Raw genomic sequence first — 14694 nt, forward strand, 5'->3', positions numbered from 1 at the left:
CACAGTCCTGTGCCCCGTGCTCTAGGTGTCCTTGCTGGAGCAGRGAGGTAGGGCTAGTTGATCTCCAGAGGTCCCTTCCCACCTCAAACATTCTGAGATTTTTGTGATACTAGGAGGTTGCAAAGAGTTATATTAACATCTGCGTGCTGTTTTCAAATGTATATGTACACCTTATTTACAAAATACTTTTAAGATTGGCTTTTGAGAGTCYGTTAAACCATTGAAGTGATTATCTTTTAATATATTAACAGCATAAATCTTAGTGGGAGGAGGGTTGTTTGTTAATATTCTTAATATTTCAGTATATTCATAATATACTGAAACAAGATGACATGCAAAAAATAAAATGCTTCTATTTGATACTAGTCCTGTTTTGCTGAAAATATCTTATGTGAACAATGCTTTTTTTTCCCCCTAAGTGTTTATGCGATGCCAGTTAAATCGCTTGCAGAGAGGCCATACGACAGACGAGTGGTTTCAGCTCAGCTCCCATGTCCCATTAAAGGGTATCGAGCCAGGATCTTTGCGTGTTCGAGCACGATATTCTATGGAGAGGATCATGCCAGAAGAGGAGTACAGTGAGTTTAAAGAGGTATCAAATTGTTCAACTTCCCTTAATTTGTCTGTCAGAATAATTCACTTTGCTTGAGACGAACTTCAGCAGCTCTAGTTGAGCTTTTAAAGCAGTGCCTGTAGTGACATATAGATGTCATTGTTGTACGACAGCAGTTTTKCCCATAGTGACGACACAGTAAAAGTTTCTGAACATCATCAAGTTCTGTTTTTCTTTCAGCTTATACTCCAAAAGGAGCTACATGTAGTCTATGCCTTATCACATGTTTGTGGACAGGATAGAACACTGTTGGCAGGCATTTTATTGAAGATTTTTCTTCATGAAAAGCTTGAGTCGTTGTTGCTACGAACACTAAATGACAGGGAAATCAGCATGGAAGGTACTGAGCTAATTATTCTAACCTGAAATTCTGAAAACTCTGGGGAGAGAAGGATGTGCATGCTCTAGTGTTTGCTTTTTATTCTCTCCTATCCCTTTAGTTACACATACATGAAATTGTAAGCACAGCACTTTTCTTTTTTGCTCTGGCTTTTGTTTCCTTTTCCTAACTTTTGTTTTTACCTTCTTCTTTCTCAGATGAAGCTACTACCTTGTTTCGCGCCACCACTTTAGCCAGCACGCTTATGGAGCAGTACATGAAAGCCACAGCGACACGTTTTGTTCACCACGCACTGAAAGACTCTATACTGAAGATAATGGAGAGCAAGCAGTCCTGTGAGGTGATAATTTGATAATTTAAACCACGCTTTTAAACATAYTGATTTGTTGAAACAGGATTTTTTATTATTATTTTTTTAAATACTGATGATGTTTGATGTTTACATTGAATACTAGATCTAGAGGCACTTGATAATCTTTCAGAACTAAACTTTATATGAGAAATACAGGAACTGGGCTCATTAGGGTTTTTTTAATAGATGTTGGCTCCAACAATATAGCAGCGCTTTTCATGGTAGCACTTTTAAAATGTTTTTAACTCGCACTTCTTTAAAATGTGTATTTATTCTTTAGCAATTCATTGCTGTTCTGTGGCATRTGCTGAATGGCCTAACCTAAATAGCTCTGGTAAACTTTCTATGTAATAGAAATCACTGTCTGAAGTTGATTTTAATTTATAGCTCCATTAATGCTATGCTATTAGTTGCTTGTTATTGATTCTGTCTTCTTTCCTGAACTAACCCTCTTTAACTTTTGTATTTCACTCCAACTTAATTGCAGAAAGAATGGGAATCCTCAGATGATTGGATTTAAAGATATAAAAAGGTTGTTTAGATGGCCAGTGTGAAATGTCTGTGCTACTAAAAGCTATGAGTGGTATACTAAAACATAAACACTGCTTTTTAATGTTAGTTTTCTGGCTGGCCATTGAAGCAAACGTTTAAATTCTCTACAAATCTGTGACTTGTACAGCTGCAGTGTTAATTTACCTTGAAATAGTATCCAGGGTGTCATGTTATCCAGTTACAGATACAGTAATTTAGAAGAAACTTTTCTACTTTTTTTCCTCTTTTTCTTCCACTTTTGACTTTAGTTAAATCCCTCAAAGTTAGAAAAAAATGAAGATGTAAACACTAATTTGGCCCATCTACTCAGTATACTGTCAGAATTGGTGGAGAAGATATTCATGGCTGCAGAGATACTGCCTCCGTAAGTATGCACCCTTCTGTTCAGGTTTGTATGTGAAAATTCCCATTGCACCTTCATGGTGGTAGTATTGGTTCCTCTTTTACTAATTAGTCTTAAATTCTTTAGGGTTATTAATGCTCAGAGGGAAATATATACACACACATACCCCCCCCCCCCATATGTATGTGTGTATGTATATACATGTATATGATGGGTGGTAGTAGAATAACAACTATACTTTCTCCAATTTTTTCTAAAATCTAGTTTCATAGTTTGGAMTTGAACCATATGATAAAAACTGCACAGTACTAACAGTTTTATTTTACTGTTTTGTTAGTTTTAATGTAAACAAAATTATTTGGAATAGCAGAGTAGCATAGAAATCTCCTGTGTTGGTAACGGGCAAAGCTAGTTACCTCTTTTGTCGTAGATGATGCAGACCTCAACATTTTTGGAAATACCTCACAAGTTTATCTGCTAAAAGAGGTGTCTACTGAGGGAAAACTTTCTTTGCAATTTGTAAATTAACTACTTTCAACTACTGTCTGCTTTCTTTGCCATTTGTAAATCAACTATCACATAAGATCTTTAATTTAAAATTCATGTCTAAATTATAAGCCCAAGTGTCATGCTCATCAAGCACAAGATTAAACTAGATCATTTYTGTGGGGATCTTTTGGGGTTTTCTGTTTGCTTGTTTTGTATTTGGGATTTTGTTTGTTTGTTTTTGATCCTGCAAATTTTAATGGAAAGCCTGACTAGCTATAACTTTTACAGAACGTTGAGGTATATTTATGGGTGCTTGCAGAAGTCTGTTCAAAACAAGTGGCCTGCTAACACCACCATGAGAACCAGGGTTGTTAGGTAAGTGACTTGTTGCTTTTTGTTGCTGAAAATAATCTTTTAATGTCTTATTGAGACAGAGCTCAACTTTTCTTGTTCATCGCCAAATCTTAKAGTACTTGTATAGTTTGCGTCGTATATATTGCTGCAGCAATATGGAAGTTTTCAATGATACTGGGACATGGTACCCCGGTTGAGACTTGAGAGCTTGTTGGATAATGGTTGGATCCTTGCCTGAAAATGTGCTACAGAGGCCAGCACAGTTTTACCTTCCAATTTTAACTGCAAATTTATTTGTRTTTTTTAAGTTTTACAAACTAATCTACAAAGTTTTCCAATTTCATGTTTAGAAAGAAAGGCTTCAACCAGTGATAGATAAATTTTGTGGTATTTGTAAAGAACAGTGACTTCTGAAGTTCTCATTCCTGTCACTTTCCATCTGCCCCAGTTCTGGCCCATGCTGAAACATCCAAAAGCCTCCCCAGCGATGGCGAGAGGCTGCAGAGCTGCTGTGAAGGCGTTGCAGGCCACCGAGCCTGGCTGCTCCGAGCTGCCTTTGAGTAGGAAAGCTCCTCACCTGAGCGCACRAATCTCTCCCTTCGCACCATCGTTGTCCGTGCAGCTCAAATGAAAGTCTTTGAGGCTGGGTGAGACCTTGGCCCAATTTTTGGAAACGATACTGSTGGTTTAAGGGTATCACAGCCACTTCTTTCTTTCCCTTCCTTTATCTTTTCTGTAGGCCCAACTTGGTAACAAGTTGGTGATGTTTCGCACTGAGGTGATTTGCTAGGACTAATCTCCCATTKGGCGGGAGTCTTCCAGACAACTTGCCTTGCGCTCTGCTTAATCATTTTGACACCATAAGTCTTGTCCTATGTYACTTAGTACTTCCTGCAGGCCCTTGGCCTTCCAATTTTAGGCCGCCATCACAAGAGGTGATGGGATGGCCTCTTGCAGGGGGCAGAACACTGAAGTGAGTGCAACATGTCCCAGAATCACAGAATGTTCAAGGTTGGAAGGGACCTCTAGMGATCATCTAGTCCAACCTTCCTGCTCAAGCAGGCACACCTASMGCATGTGGCACAGGGMGGCATCCAGRCRGGTTTTGAAGACCTCCAGAGWAGGAGACTCCACAACCTTCCTGGGCAGCCTGTTCCACTGCTCTGTCACCCTCACAGTAAAGAAGTTCTTTCTCACCTGGAGRTGGAACTGCCTGTGTTTCAGCTTGCACCCATTTCTCCTTGTCCTATCACTGACCACCAATGAAAACAGCTTGGCCCYTTCTTCCTTACATTCTCCCTTCCTGAACTTATACATGTTAATCATATCCCCTCTCAGCTTCTCTTCTCCAAGCTGAACAGGCCCGACTCACTCACTCCTTCCTTATATGAGAGATGTTCCAGTCCCTTAATCATCTTTTTTGCTCTCTCCCTGTTCCTCCCCACCTTCAGAGAGCCCTTGGCTTGCCCTAAGTGGATAYGTTCAACCGTTTCCCCGGTTTCCAATATGTACAGCATCCAGAGTTTATGCTGGATGGCAGAAACATTGAAATCTTCTCCTGTCCCTGGAATCTGCACAAGCAGATACTTATGACTTCTSTCTGGAGTACAGAGTCTTCGGTGAAGAATATGGTCTCATTGTGCTGTCTCTGGTCCGTAATAAAGTATGATCAACTAAGTGGGCAGTTTAAGTGTCTGAGCAGCTACCCTGAAGTAAGGAGCTGCTGTGTCTGTCTGGCCAGGCCTTGCCCTGGCTGCAGGGGAGAGCCCTTCTGCAGGTGCCATCACGCAGGTGGCCAGGTTGCTTCTGCTGCTTCCTACATGGCTTCATGGTGGAGCAGCCGCCTTCCAGAGGGCCGTGCTGCTGTTAAAAGAGCAGTTGGACCGTTCTGGCTGTGCACTCCTGCTTCCCGGGGTCCCCTTGGGAGAGCAGGGGCYACAAGATGAATCACGTGCCCAGCCGACACAGCAGCGCTTGGGAGAGCGGGGAGACCAGGCGGCACTCTGGCCTCAGGCCAGCGTGGCCCTGCGTTGGTTTCAGGCTGGCTGTTCAGKGCGAGTTGCTTTCCAGATTCCGCTTAGTTGGGGAATCACCATGCCTGATTTTCAAAGTTTTGTCTCGTTTTAAATCATGAAAACTTTCTTAATTAACAAACATTTTCATAGTGCAGGCTGGTTGTTATCTATATAAAAAAGATTTCCACACTGACTTGAATTCTTCACTGCTTAAAAAAAAATTGCATTAATTTTGATTTTATTATTGAACAAAATGCACTTTTCTTCCCATTTCAGTGGCTTTGTTTTTCTTCGGCTGATTTGTCCTGCTATCCTGAACCCAAGAATGTTTAACATCATCTCAGGTAACTATCTGCTTCAAACTGGATTCATACTTTACACAGTGTAACAGTAGGGAATTGTCTTTAGCTTCTACTCTAGTAAAGTTCCGTGAACAATGCCCAAAGTAACGTTGTCCCCATCACTTGATTTTTCTCCCTGTGGGAGCCAGAGGGTATCTCAAATGTTAGATATTGTTTGTCCCCCGTGTCTTGTTTTAAAGTCCAGATAGTGCTTGGTGGTATTTAAATGATGTAACATTGAACTTCTGAGTTGGTTTGGCATAGTCTTAGTTTGTTTAAAAACAAAAATAGAGAAAAAAACAAAAAAATACAGCTTGTGGGCTGGTCTTCAGATCTTCAAATAATTTCAAATACAGTGCAATGCCAAATTTTACAGCTGAAATTCAGTTTTATGTCTAGAAAATAAAAAAGATTTATGTAACTGAAAATGTCTGCAGAGCCTGGAATATGTCTTTGTACCTAGGAAATGATGCTGGAAGAACTTGCCTGAAATTCTTGTTCAAATAACTTGTAGGCGCTGCAGAAATCTTTACTTTTGCTCAGCAAATATGGCCAACSTCAAAAGAGGAATTGTAAAAATAAGAATGATTCTTAAAAAAATAAGAAGGCTGGGCTGACAGTCTGGTTCCACTGAAGCCGTAGGGAATTCCTCCTGCTGTGTTGGATTAAGGGCTTTTTTTACAGCATATGGAAAGCTACCCTGTTCTTTGGTGCTTGCTACCCAGAGGGTGAATTTGGTGATAAACGTGGCAGGGAGCATTGCTGTTGGCAAGACCAAGACCACAGAGCTGGCCGGGGCACCGTCCTGGCCGAGGCTACGTGTAGTGTTTCCCCAAACAGTTCTTGGGTCAGATGTGGGTGTTGCTGTAAATCGGGGACCACATCTGACATGGCTTGTGGGGGTCTTTCCTGCTGCAACGCTTTCATGGTGAAGACATGGGTTATTCCGTGCTAGTTGGCTTAAGGACATAAAAATATGTCAGGCTGTTTTTAAGTTACAGGTGTGGCTTGGGTCCTGCACAAGCACCAACTATCCCATTTTTAATGTTCTTCTAGACCTAAGGCTGAGCTGAAAGGATTTGCTATATTCCTCAGATGGGAAGAAAAAAAGAAAGGCATAAACTGCTGGTGGAAAAACTATTATTAAAATAGCGAGCCATCCATTAGTTTTTAGAAGTTTGTATATGTTGCATTCCTCTAGGAGGGGAAGCAGGGGGTTAGGGGCAAATGTCCTCCCAGCTTAAAGGGCACTCCTCTTCCAATTTTACCAGTAAATTCCTGCTTTGAAAATGGGAAGAACTCCAGGTGATTGTGTGAGAAGCCCTTCAGGAGACACGTGTGCCTGCAGGGGAGAGGGGGCACACGCGTTTCCAGCCACGCTGCTTTCTGTGCCTCTTTCTAGGCTGTGCCGAATGAGAAGGCCAGCACCAACTGGAAAGGTCCTTTCCCTCCCCCTGTAATTTTCCTGTGTGCTTTGGGGAAGGCATTTAAAGAAAAYGTGATGTTGTGCAGTGTGCAGCCTTCACTGTGTTGTTCGGATAATGGGCGAGTTTCTGTTGGACTTGGGAACTGCATCAAGTCTACTGGGTCTGTCATTGTAATAGAGCTWGTACCCAGGAATGTGCACAGATCCCTTTTAAGCTGGTCAGTAAGTCCCATTCTTGATTATTGCCTAGTAAATTTAAGCGACTTTATAAAGCTCCCAGGGCTACTTAAAAATAGGGGTGGAGGAGGGGGATCTTTGCTTTGGGAACAAAGCTTCCAACGTGCAGCCTTCCCACAAGGGAAGAAACACGAAGGCAGTCGGGGTGTAAAGGTGCCCGTCGGTTTTCAGCAGCACCGTGTCCATCCTGTTGCCCCCACGGCTCTTCACAAAAATCGTGTTTCCAAAGCGAGCCCTGGGGTCCGGCAGTCTTAAATGAGCTTTTTTAACTACTTGCAGATCTGTCCTCTAAGACAATGGTGGTCTTCTAGGCACCAATGCTGCTTGGTAGGCATGTAGGATAGCAYGTGCTGGGTCAGAATCAGAATTCAGCATCAGAATACTGAGGTTATGATTTAGCACCTCAGTTTAAGCTCCAGCTCTACATAAAAAGCTAGATACTATTTTGCACTGGATTGCAGGGCTAGGGGAGGGCAGGGAGGAAGATAGGTCAAATAATGCACATAGACAGTGGACATTTTTATAGCATTCTTAGGAAGAATTGGAATATACTGAATATGGCAATTTTTGATACTTTTCAGTGGCCTGTAAGAGGAAAGCTAGGTTTGACCATAATTATTAATGTGCATATGTTTGTTTTAGTAATTAATTCCAAAAAAGTTTTACTTCAAGTGCTATTTTCACCAGGAAGCTRTAACATGCAAAGTATTCAGTGATAAAACTGTATTGGAGAAGAGCTCAAGTTTCCTGTGACTGCTGGTAGATTTAAATGAAGCAGCTGCTGACTCTGTGTTTTCCTCTCAGACTCTCCTTCCCCTACTGCTGCAAGAACACTGACGCTGGTCGCCAAGTCTGTGCAGAACTTAGCAAACCTGGTGGAATTTGGAGCCAAGGTGAATATGTTTTTTACATGCAGACAACAGCACAGAAATCTGTTGCCAATRTGTAGTTCATGTTGAAAACAGACATTAAATATGGGGCTGTTTTTCTTGCGCAAACCCAAGTATGTGGCCTGAGTGCCCTCATCAACCTGGAGACGTTTTTCCTGCAGTTACTTCTGTCCTTCCCAGCTGGAGCTAAGCAGGGATTGGATCTGAACTACATCCAGCAGCAGAAAGTGGCTGAACAGGAAAGAGGAGTCATAGCCATTTGAGTGTGAATGAGCTAGAAACCTGTATTAATGACTTGCTACAGCCCCTGCAGATTTTTGAACCTCATAGCAGGGACATTAGAATGGTCTGTTTAAAATAGTTGGTGAAAATGGTCTGTTTAAAATAATTGATGAAGTGGTGACCATACCGGTAGGTGTAACAGAGTCGTGTGCCCATGCTTTGGTGCACAAGAGCATAGATAAATTCAACAGGTGTTTGTTTAAAAACAGAAAGTGCAGTGGAAGCACATTGACTTTTTTTTCTGCCTGAGCCCGAAAGGGTCGTGCTCCAGTGTTTTCTGTGTGGGAGTTGGAGAAGAGGGAAGGTAAAGGCAGGCAGGCAGCCATCCACAAAGAACATGAGCAATGATAGTAAAACGCCTGGATTTTCCTCAGGAATGTCCATGTCAAAACAACAACTGAGAACTGCTAGAGCAGGAGTCTGTGACCAGGAGGAGATTCAACCAGGCCCAGAGTAGATGATGGATTTTTTTTTCTTTTTTTTTTGCATTTTGGCTGGTTATTTGAGGTAAAAAGGGAGAAGTATCTTCCAGTAATATTGTCATCYCTCTGCACAGAACCTTGAAATACATTCAATGCCCATTTTTAATATATACTATATATAGTTATATATAATATATTATATATTAGGACATACAATATATATAAATAATAATATATAATTGTTATAATATAACAATTGGCTTGCAAATTCAGACTAGTCAAATTGAAACCTACCATAACTCCCAGGTGCGTAYAGAATATTTAGTTCTGAAACATATGAACAATTGAAAACTTCTTTTTTAAATTATTTTTTTTCCTCTCCTCCTTTTACTCTGCTTTTGTTGAGTTTACTCCTTAGGGCAGTGGTTGCTGTTCTAGACCCYCTCTATTTGTATTCATTTTCATAATTTGACATAAAGAACCTGGTAAATCAGTTTGATAAGTTGCACTAGAAAGCCTCGGCTTTCAATCAAATTTCAATTGTAGCACTAGGAGAATGAGCCAGTAACAACTGGTCTGTGTCAGTTCMAAAGCTGCAACGTGGATGAACAATAAATCTGTTGGCTTAAGCGTAATGAAAGAAAGTGACTTCAGGCTGCTGCTGTAAAGGTAGTTGTGTGACACACAGCTTAATGTAAGCACTAATGAAAGAACAAAGAAGGCACTTATGTCTGATGCTGTCTTTGAAAGTACTGCATTTTTTTTATTGCAGTCACTTAAGTATTTCAGAAACTTTGTCTGTGGGCAGATGTTAGCAAACCATTTCTGAACTGATCTGCAGTACAGAAAATACCATCTTCTGACTGGTTGCTTACCAGTCCTTAAAAATTTGCTTGAGAATATAAAATCATTGCAGGGGATGTGCCTGTCTTACAGCGTCACTTGTCTCTGATTGCAGCATGTGCATTCCAGGTGTGACTTAACTTTKTATTGCTTTGTTCTAATAAATCCTTCTAAAAATTACTAGGAACCGTATATGGAGGGTGTAAATCCATTCATCAAGAGTAACAAACATCGCATGATCATGTTCCTAGATGAGCTTGGGGTAAGTGAATAAAAAATAATGATAAATTTTATTGGAAGCTACATAGCAGGACAGCAAATGAAATTTCTGTACGGTTCTTAAGTAGCTTAAAAGTGGATCCATTTCCACATAGTTCTGAACACTTGTTACTGACTACATTTCTTACATGTGCAGAGAAACTGCACATTGCTGGCCTGTCRCACGTAGGTAAAAGCATGAAATGTTCTGTTAGATTTTGCTCATATAGTATTGCCTGAATAGCTCAAACAAAACCTTTTTCCCCCCAGTGGATTTTAGCCAAAAAATACTAATCATTTAAAATATTTTTTTAAAACAGAAAATTGTTTAGTTTGTCCTTTGACTTCAATCAGATTGCAAATGTTCATGTTTTTAAAGAAGCATTAAATTTCATTTATGCATCACAATGTCTTACTGCATGCATTCAACTTGTAGTTTAAAGGTAGATAGTAAGTGCAGTTATCTTTGAAAATGTTTTGTGTCTGATAGCTATATCATACTCAAGCTACAGTATTTAGGAGTTCATTTTACATGGATTTTTTTAAACCAAGAATTTGTTTTGAAACTGAAGATGAAAGAAATATGACTAGCTTCCTAACTTGAGTCCATACCAGATCTAGAAGGTATCTTGGAATATTTTGAGGAAATCTATAAAAACAAATGTTTTAAGGCAGAGCATTCAGCTAGGCTATCACGTGTCACCTTTTTTTCCTAGTTAAATGGCAAGTTCTGCATGTTACGATGCATGAATTTTTCTTCTTTTAAATGTCCAGTTATACATGAAGATTCTGAAAAGTGCTGCGTTTAGTCTACTGTTGAGTTAATTGGCTAGTTTAATAACAACATTTATTTCATGAGTAGAGGACAAACCGGAGATGAACCTCTCTTCTCGGTAGCTTTCTGGTCAGCTCATGAGCAGACCAGAGCACCATGAGACCTTTCAGTAGAAGGTTTTTATAGGAGTAGATTCTGTTAAATCTTTAGTAATTCCTTCATGAGAAACATCCATGCAACCATCAAATGTCTTCATAAAGTTGGTGTTGGTGAAGATGGGGAAATGTGTAATTTGCATGAGGTTACGTGGATGGCAGACTTAACGGTGACGAGTGGCACTGCAGCRCGGGCAGTATCCGAACAAGTGGTCTGCAGCGCTGTAGTTTTCATTTCCGTGATGGCCGGCCGGGCGCTCGCGCTAAGTCTGCTCTCGCCCTTCCTGTTCCAGAACGTTCCCGAGCTCCCAGACACTACGGAGCACTCCAGAACTGACCTCTCTCGTGACCTAGCCGCCCTGCACGAGATGTGCGTGGCGCACTCGGGTGAGCTGCGGACGCTCAGCAACGAGCGGGGGGTCATGCAGGTAAGTGCCCAAAAGCCCCTGGCGGCAGCTTTGCCTGGAGTTCCCTTGGAAGTGCTTTGGGATAGCAGTGGTGTGGGCGATAGGCATATGGGCACTTCACAAAGAGGCAGCTGTAAAGGTAAAAAACGTAACRCATGATTTTAAGTTTCTTTATACAACAGAATGAAACAGGCTGTAAAGCTGTTTCTAAGGCCTAAACAGGCTGTAAGCTGGGTGTTTTAAGTCTCTAGAGAAAGCTTTTAGTTTCCAGAGGAAGCCTAAGCCAAAGAAATGGTTCTCTAGGTCTCAAACGTTAGTGTTTTTGTTGTTGTTTTTTGTCTTAAGTTTCTGTTGCTAAATCATTTCTACTTTCTGATTCATCACACTTGTGAACAAACATGTCAAACTTGTAGCAAACACTATAAGCATCTTGCTGCAATGATTGAACTCATATACCGCTTTTATGCAAACTTCATTTTTAAGGTGAGGGGAAAAAAATCAAATAACTACATGCATTGCTCTGGAAATTCTTGCTTATAGACCGCTGTTTATAATGAACTTCAACCAGCCACCATCTGCTTCAAGTATCTCTACATGTGCAGTAACAATCAAGTAACAAAATCAAGTAACAATCCAAATCGAGTAACTTCTTGACAAAGAGGTCAAGTTTTGGGATAGTTGTTAATTTTACCATTTCCAGACATCTTATAAATCAGCTTTCTTAGCCTTATGTTCAAAGACCAGACTACTTCCATCCTGACTTCTGTAAATTCTTCATGTAAACCTACACAGACCATAAAACAGTGTTTCTGTTTTTTGCCTGACAGCAGATGACTCAATATTGTATCATTCAAATATATAGTTCAGCAGTAAAGCTTTTTTTTTTCCTCCCCAAACAGGAGGGTTACTGAGAACTTGTGTGACTTTTGAAAAAATACGAAAATGTATTTGTATTTTAACTCTATTCTTTCGTCAGAAGAAAACTCAAGGAATTGGAAATGAAATTCTTTCATTACAGCAGTTCAAACCTTATCCAGTTTAGTTACTAAAATTTACTACTTAGCGGCATGTGAGGGAGAACAAAATGACCCACGATCGCATTTCTAATTCACTCAAGTAGTGATCATCTTGACAAGACAAAAAGATGGCCAGATTTGCACGGCAGGCTACCAGCAACATTCAGCACTAAATGTATTTGATGTTGATAAATAAGGGCCATCTTTCTATTTTTGTGAAGGCTTGTCCTTGAATAGTATGTGTAAGTGGGATTAAAAATCAAGGTAGATCTGRAGTACTCCAGTGATTTGAGATGCAATATTCTCTCCTCGATGCATTTATTCTCCTCGAGGGTTTCTGTAAAGAAAATTATCTTGAAGGGTGTTTTTCTATTTTTATTCTGTCAATAATAGCAATGCCTTACCTTGGTGACCCTGAACCATTATTTTTAGACATGGCTCTGCTGTGATGATGGGAAGACTGGAATCACAAATTTGTTATGAATATACTTTCCTAGCCTGTCTATGATATATGTATGTTCTGTCTGAATTCAAAATTTTTGGGGAAAAAAAAAAGTATTTTTTGGATGTACATGAAAGTAAACTAGACTGTCACCTTTTTTATAGTCGTAGGATTTTTTTTTTTCATTTTCCTGGCCCAGTTCTGCTTTAAAACATGAAGAAAACTGAGAATAAAACTCTCACTTTCTTGTGCTAGGTTTTCTGCTTGGTTTCATGTTGAAACTTGCAGGTTAAGTTGACAAGATGTGTTGGCTGTCTTCAAAAACAGCCAAACAAGATGATCTCATGAGTGCAGAGGCAAAGTACATCACCATTTTTTACAGTTGCTTTTCAGAATATCTCAGCAACCAGCAATCAGAGCTGTTTCCTTTTTGTATTAGGTTTATAATGTAAACATTTATAAAATAGTGTAGAAAACATTTTTAAAATGTTTTTAGCAGATGGCTAGTGGGTCTGGTAGAGTCATGTTGAAAGCGTTTCTGCAGCAGTGAGGCTCATTTTTCCTGATCACTACTCTACAGCTGTACTATTTTTTCTTCCCTACAGCATGTTCTTAAGAAGCTGCTGGCTATTACAGAACTGCTTCAACAGAAACAAAATCAGTATTCAGTGTCCAATAACAGCAGGTAGCAGCCCTCTACCTGCCCTCTGCATGGATCCAGCACGCCCAACATGGCAACTCACACCAGTATCACTTTCTTCTTGCTCTTGCCAAAAATAGCACACCCTGTCACGTTCCCAGTGATGTGTGAACTATGCAAAAAGAAAACAAAGATTCTGTTGGTGAATGATTGTACCAGCAGCTTTTTAAGCTATCTGTGCAGGACATTTGCACTTTTTTTTTTCCACTTGGAACAAATTTTCACAACCTCTGAGCCTTGGTGTACAGTTCACCTTCCGCAAAGAAAATGCTGTGACTGTGTCTTGAACTCTGAAAATTATTTTCAGCACCTCCAATTGCCAAAGTTTTGTTGTCTTCTTGGAAAAGAATTATCAACTGACAAGGAAAGAAACTCACTGTTTTGACAGCTGCATATAACTGGATAACACTTCTTACTGTAATTTCTGACTGGTTACAACTATTACAACTTTGACTGTTTCAACCACTTTAACTTGTATTTACAGTTTCTGGAGTTTGACGTTATGGTAGGAACAATCTTTGCTGTACACTTTTTATACCATGCTGTTTCTCTTGCTGGAATCATGTTGAAAGAGAATATGCAGAATGGGTCTTGACAGCTTTATTTTTTAATGTGCCACTGATTCAGTCTGAATAATTCTTCCATCAAGGACTGTATATCCAGATAAATCACAGTGCTTTTGTAAAATGTTTACAACAGTAAATAATTTGAATTCAGTAAATTTATTGATCATTGTATCAGACATGCATGCATTCATTAAACCATTTTATAAAATATGTTCTGGTTGGCCTCTTGTGTAATGTAAGTCAATCATGAATTTTATTTTTATAACTGAACTATTTTTTTTTAATAAATCAAGTTGCAGAGAGCCTGTTTATAGAAGGTGGTAATTTGGGCTGCTGTGGGAATTTTTTATGGTGTCTATATCCATAATCTATTTTTAAATGTTCATKATGTCGCATTGATGGTTTTTAGGAATTCTGAATACCCTCATGCTTGTTTATACCATATTACAGATGAAAGTTAAGAGTTGGAGTAAGTAAGTTCACCTCTTTTAAGCTGCACATAACTCGTAAGGGGAAGAGAGCAAATCTGTTAAACTAGAAGAAAAAAATGAAGATATTTCAGCACTCCCCTTCATGACTTTTCTTGGGCGTGATGCCAAAGGAGAACAGGATGTTAAGATTCACTGACAGGACTAATGAGAAAGTGCAGTAWAAATAGTTTGTATTATATGAACATACCTGTTATTCCACTAAAACAAMTGTAACATTTGACTGGGAGAACAGGGATGGGGAAAGRAAGATGGAGATGCGATGATCTTCYCATGAGTGTGCTGCTAGTCTAAGGSATCCCACTAGCAGSGGGCTAGACTTGTTTACAGAACTGGTCACGATGACAAAAGTTTTGAAGAAAAATAATAAAGCCACAGCTATGCTGAT

General features: G+C 39.8%; 1 protein-coding gene across 1 annotated transcript in view; it reads left to right on the top strand.

Annotated features, from left to right (window-relative positions):
• RASA1 (RAS p21 protein activator 1) overlaps positions 1 to 13882 on the top strand; it is a gene marked incomplete at its 5' end in the record, with an annotated part of 52405 nt that extends 38523 nt beyond the window's left edge. The window contains 10 exons of the mRNA XM_026037241.1: positions 420 to 592; positions 794 to 953; positions 1151 to 1293; positions 2106 to 2221; positions 2978 to 3064; positions 5335 to 5402; positions 7867 to 7955; positions 9684 to 9761; positions 10981 to 11115; positions 13158 to 13882. Of these exons, the coding sequence (XP_025893026.1) occupies positions 420 to 592; positions 794 to 953; positions 1151 to 1293; positions 2106 to 2221; positions 2978 to 3064; positions 5335 to 5402; positions 7867 to 7955; positions 9684 to 9761; positions 10981 to 11115; positions 13158 to 13241 (1133 nt within the window). The remainder of the gene's footprint in view (positions 1 to 419; positions 593 to 793; positions 954 to 1150; positions 1294 to 2105; positions 2222 to 2977; positions 3065 to 5334; positions 5403 to 7866; positions 7956 to 9683; positions 9762 to 10980; positions 11116 to 13157) is intronic.
• Positions 13883 to 14694: the final 812 nt, after the last annotated feature.

Source organism: Nothoprocta perdicaria, unplaced genomic scaffold (genome assembly GCF_003342845.1).
Source record: "Nothoprocta perdicaria isolate Ctin4 unplaced genomic scaffold, notPer1 scaffold_194, whole genome shotgun sequence".
Taxonomy (NCBI): Eukaryota; Metazoa; Chordata; class Aves; order Tinamiformes; family Tinamidae; genus Nothoprocta; species Nothoprocta perdicaria.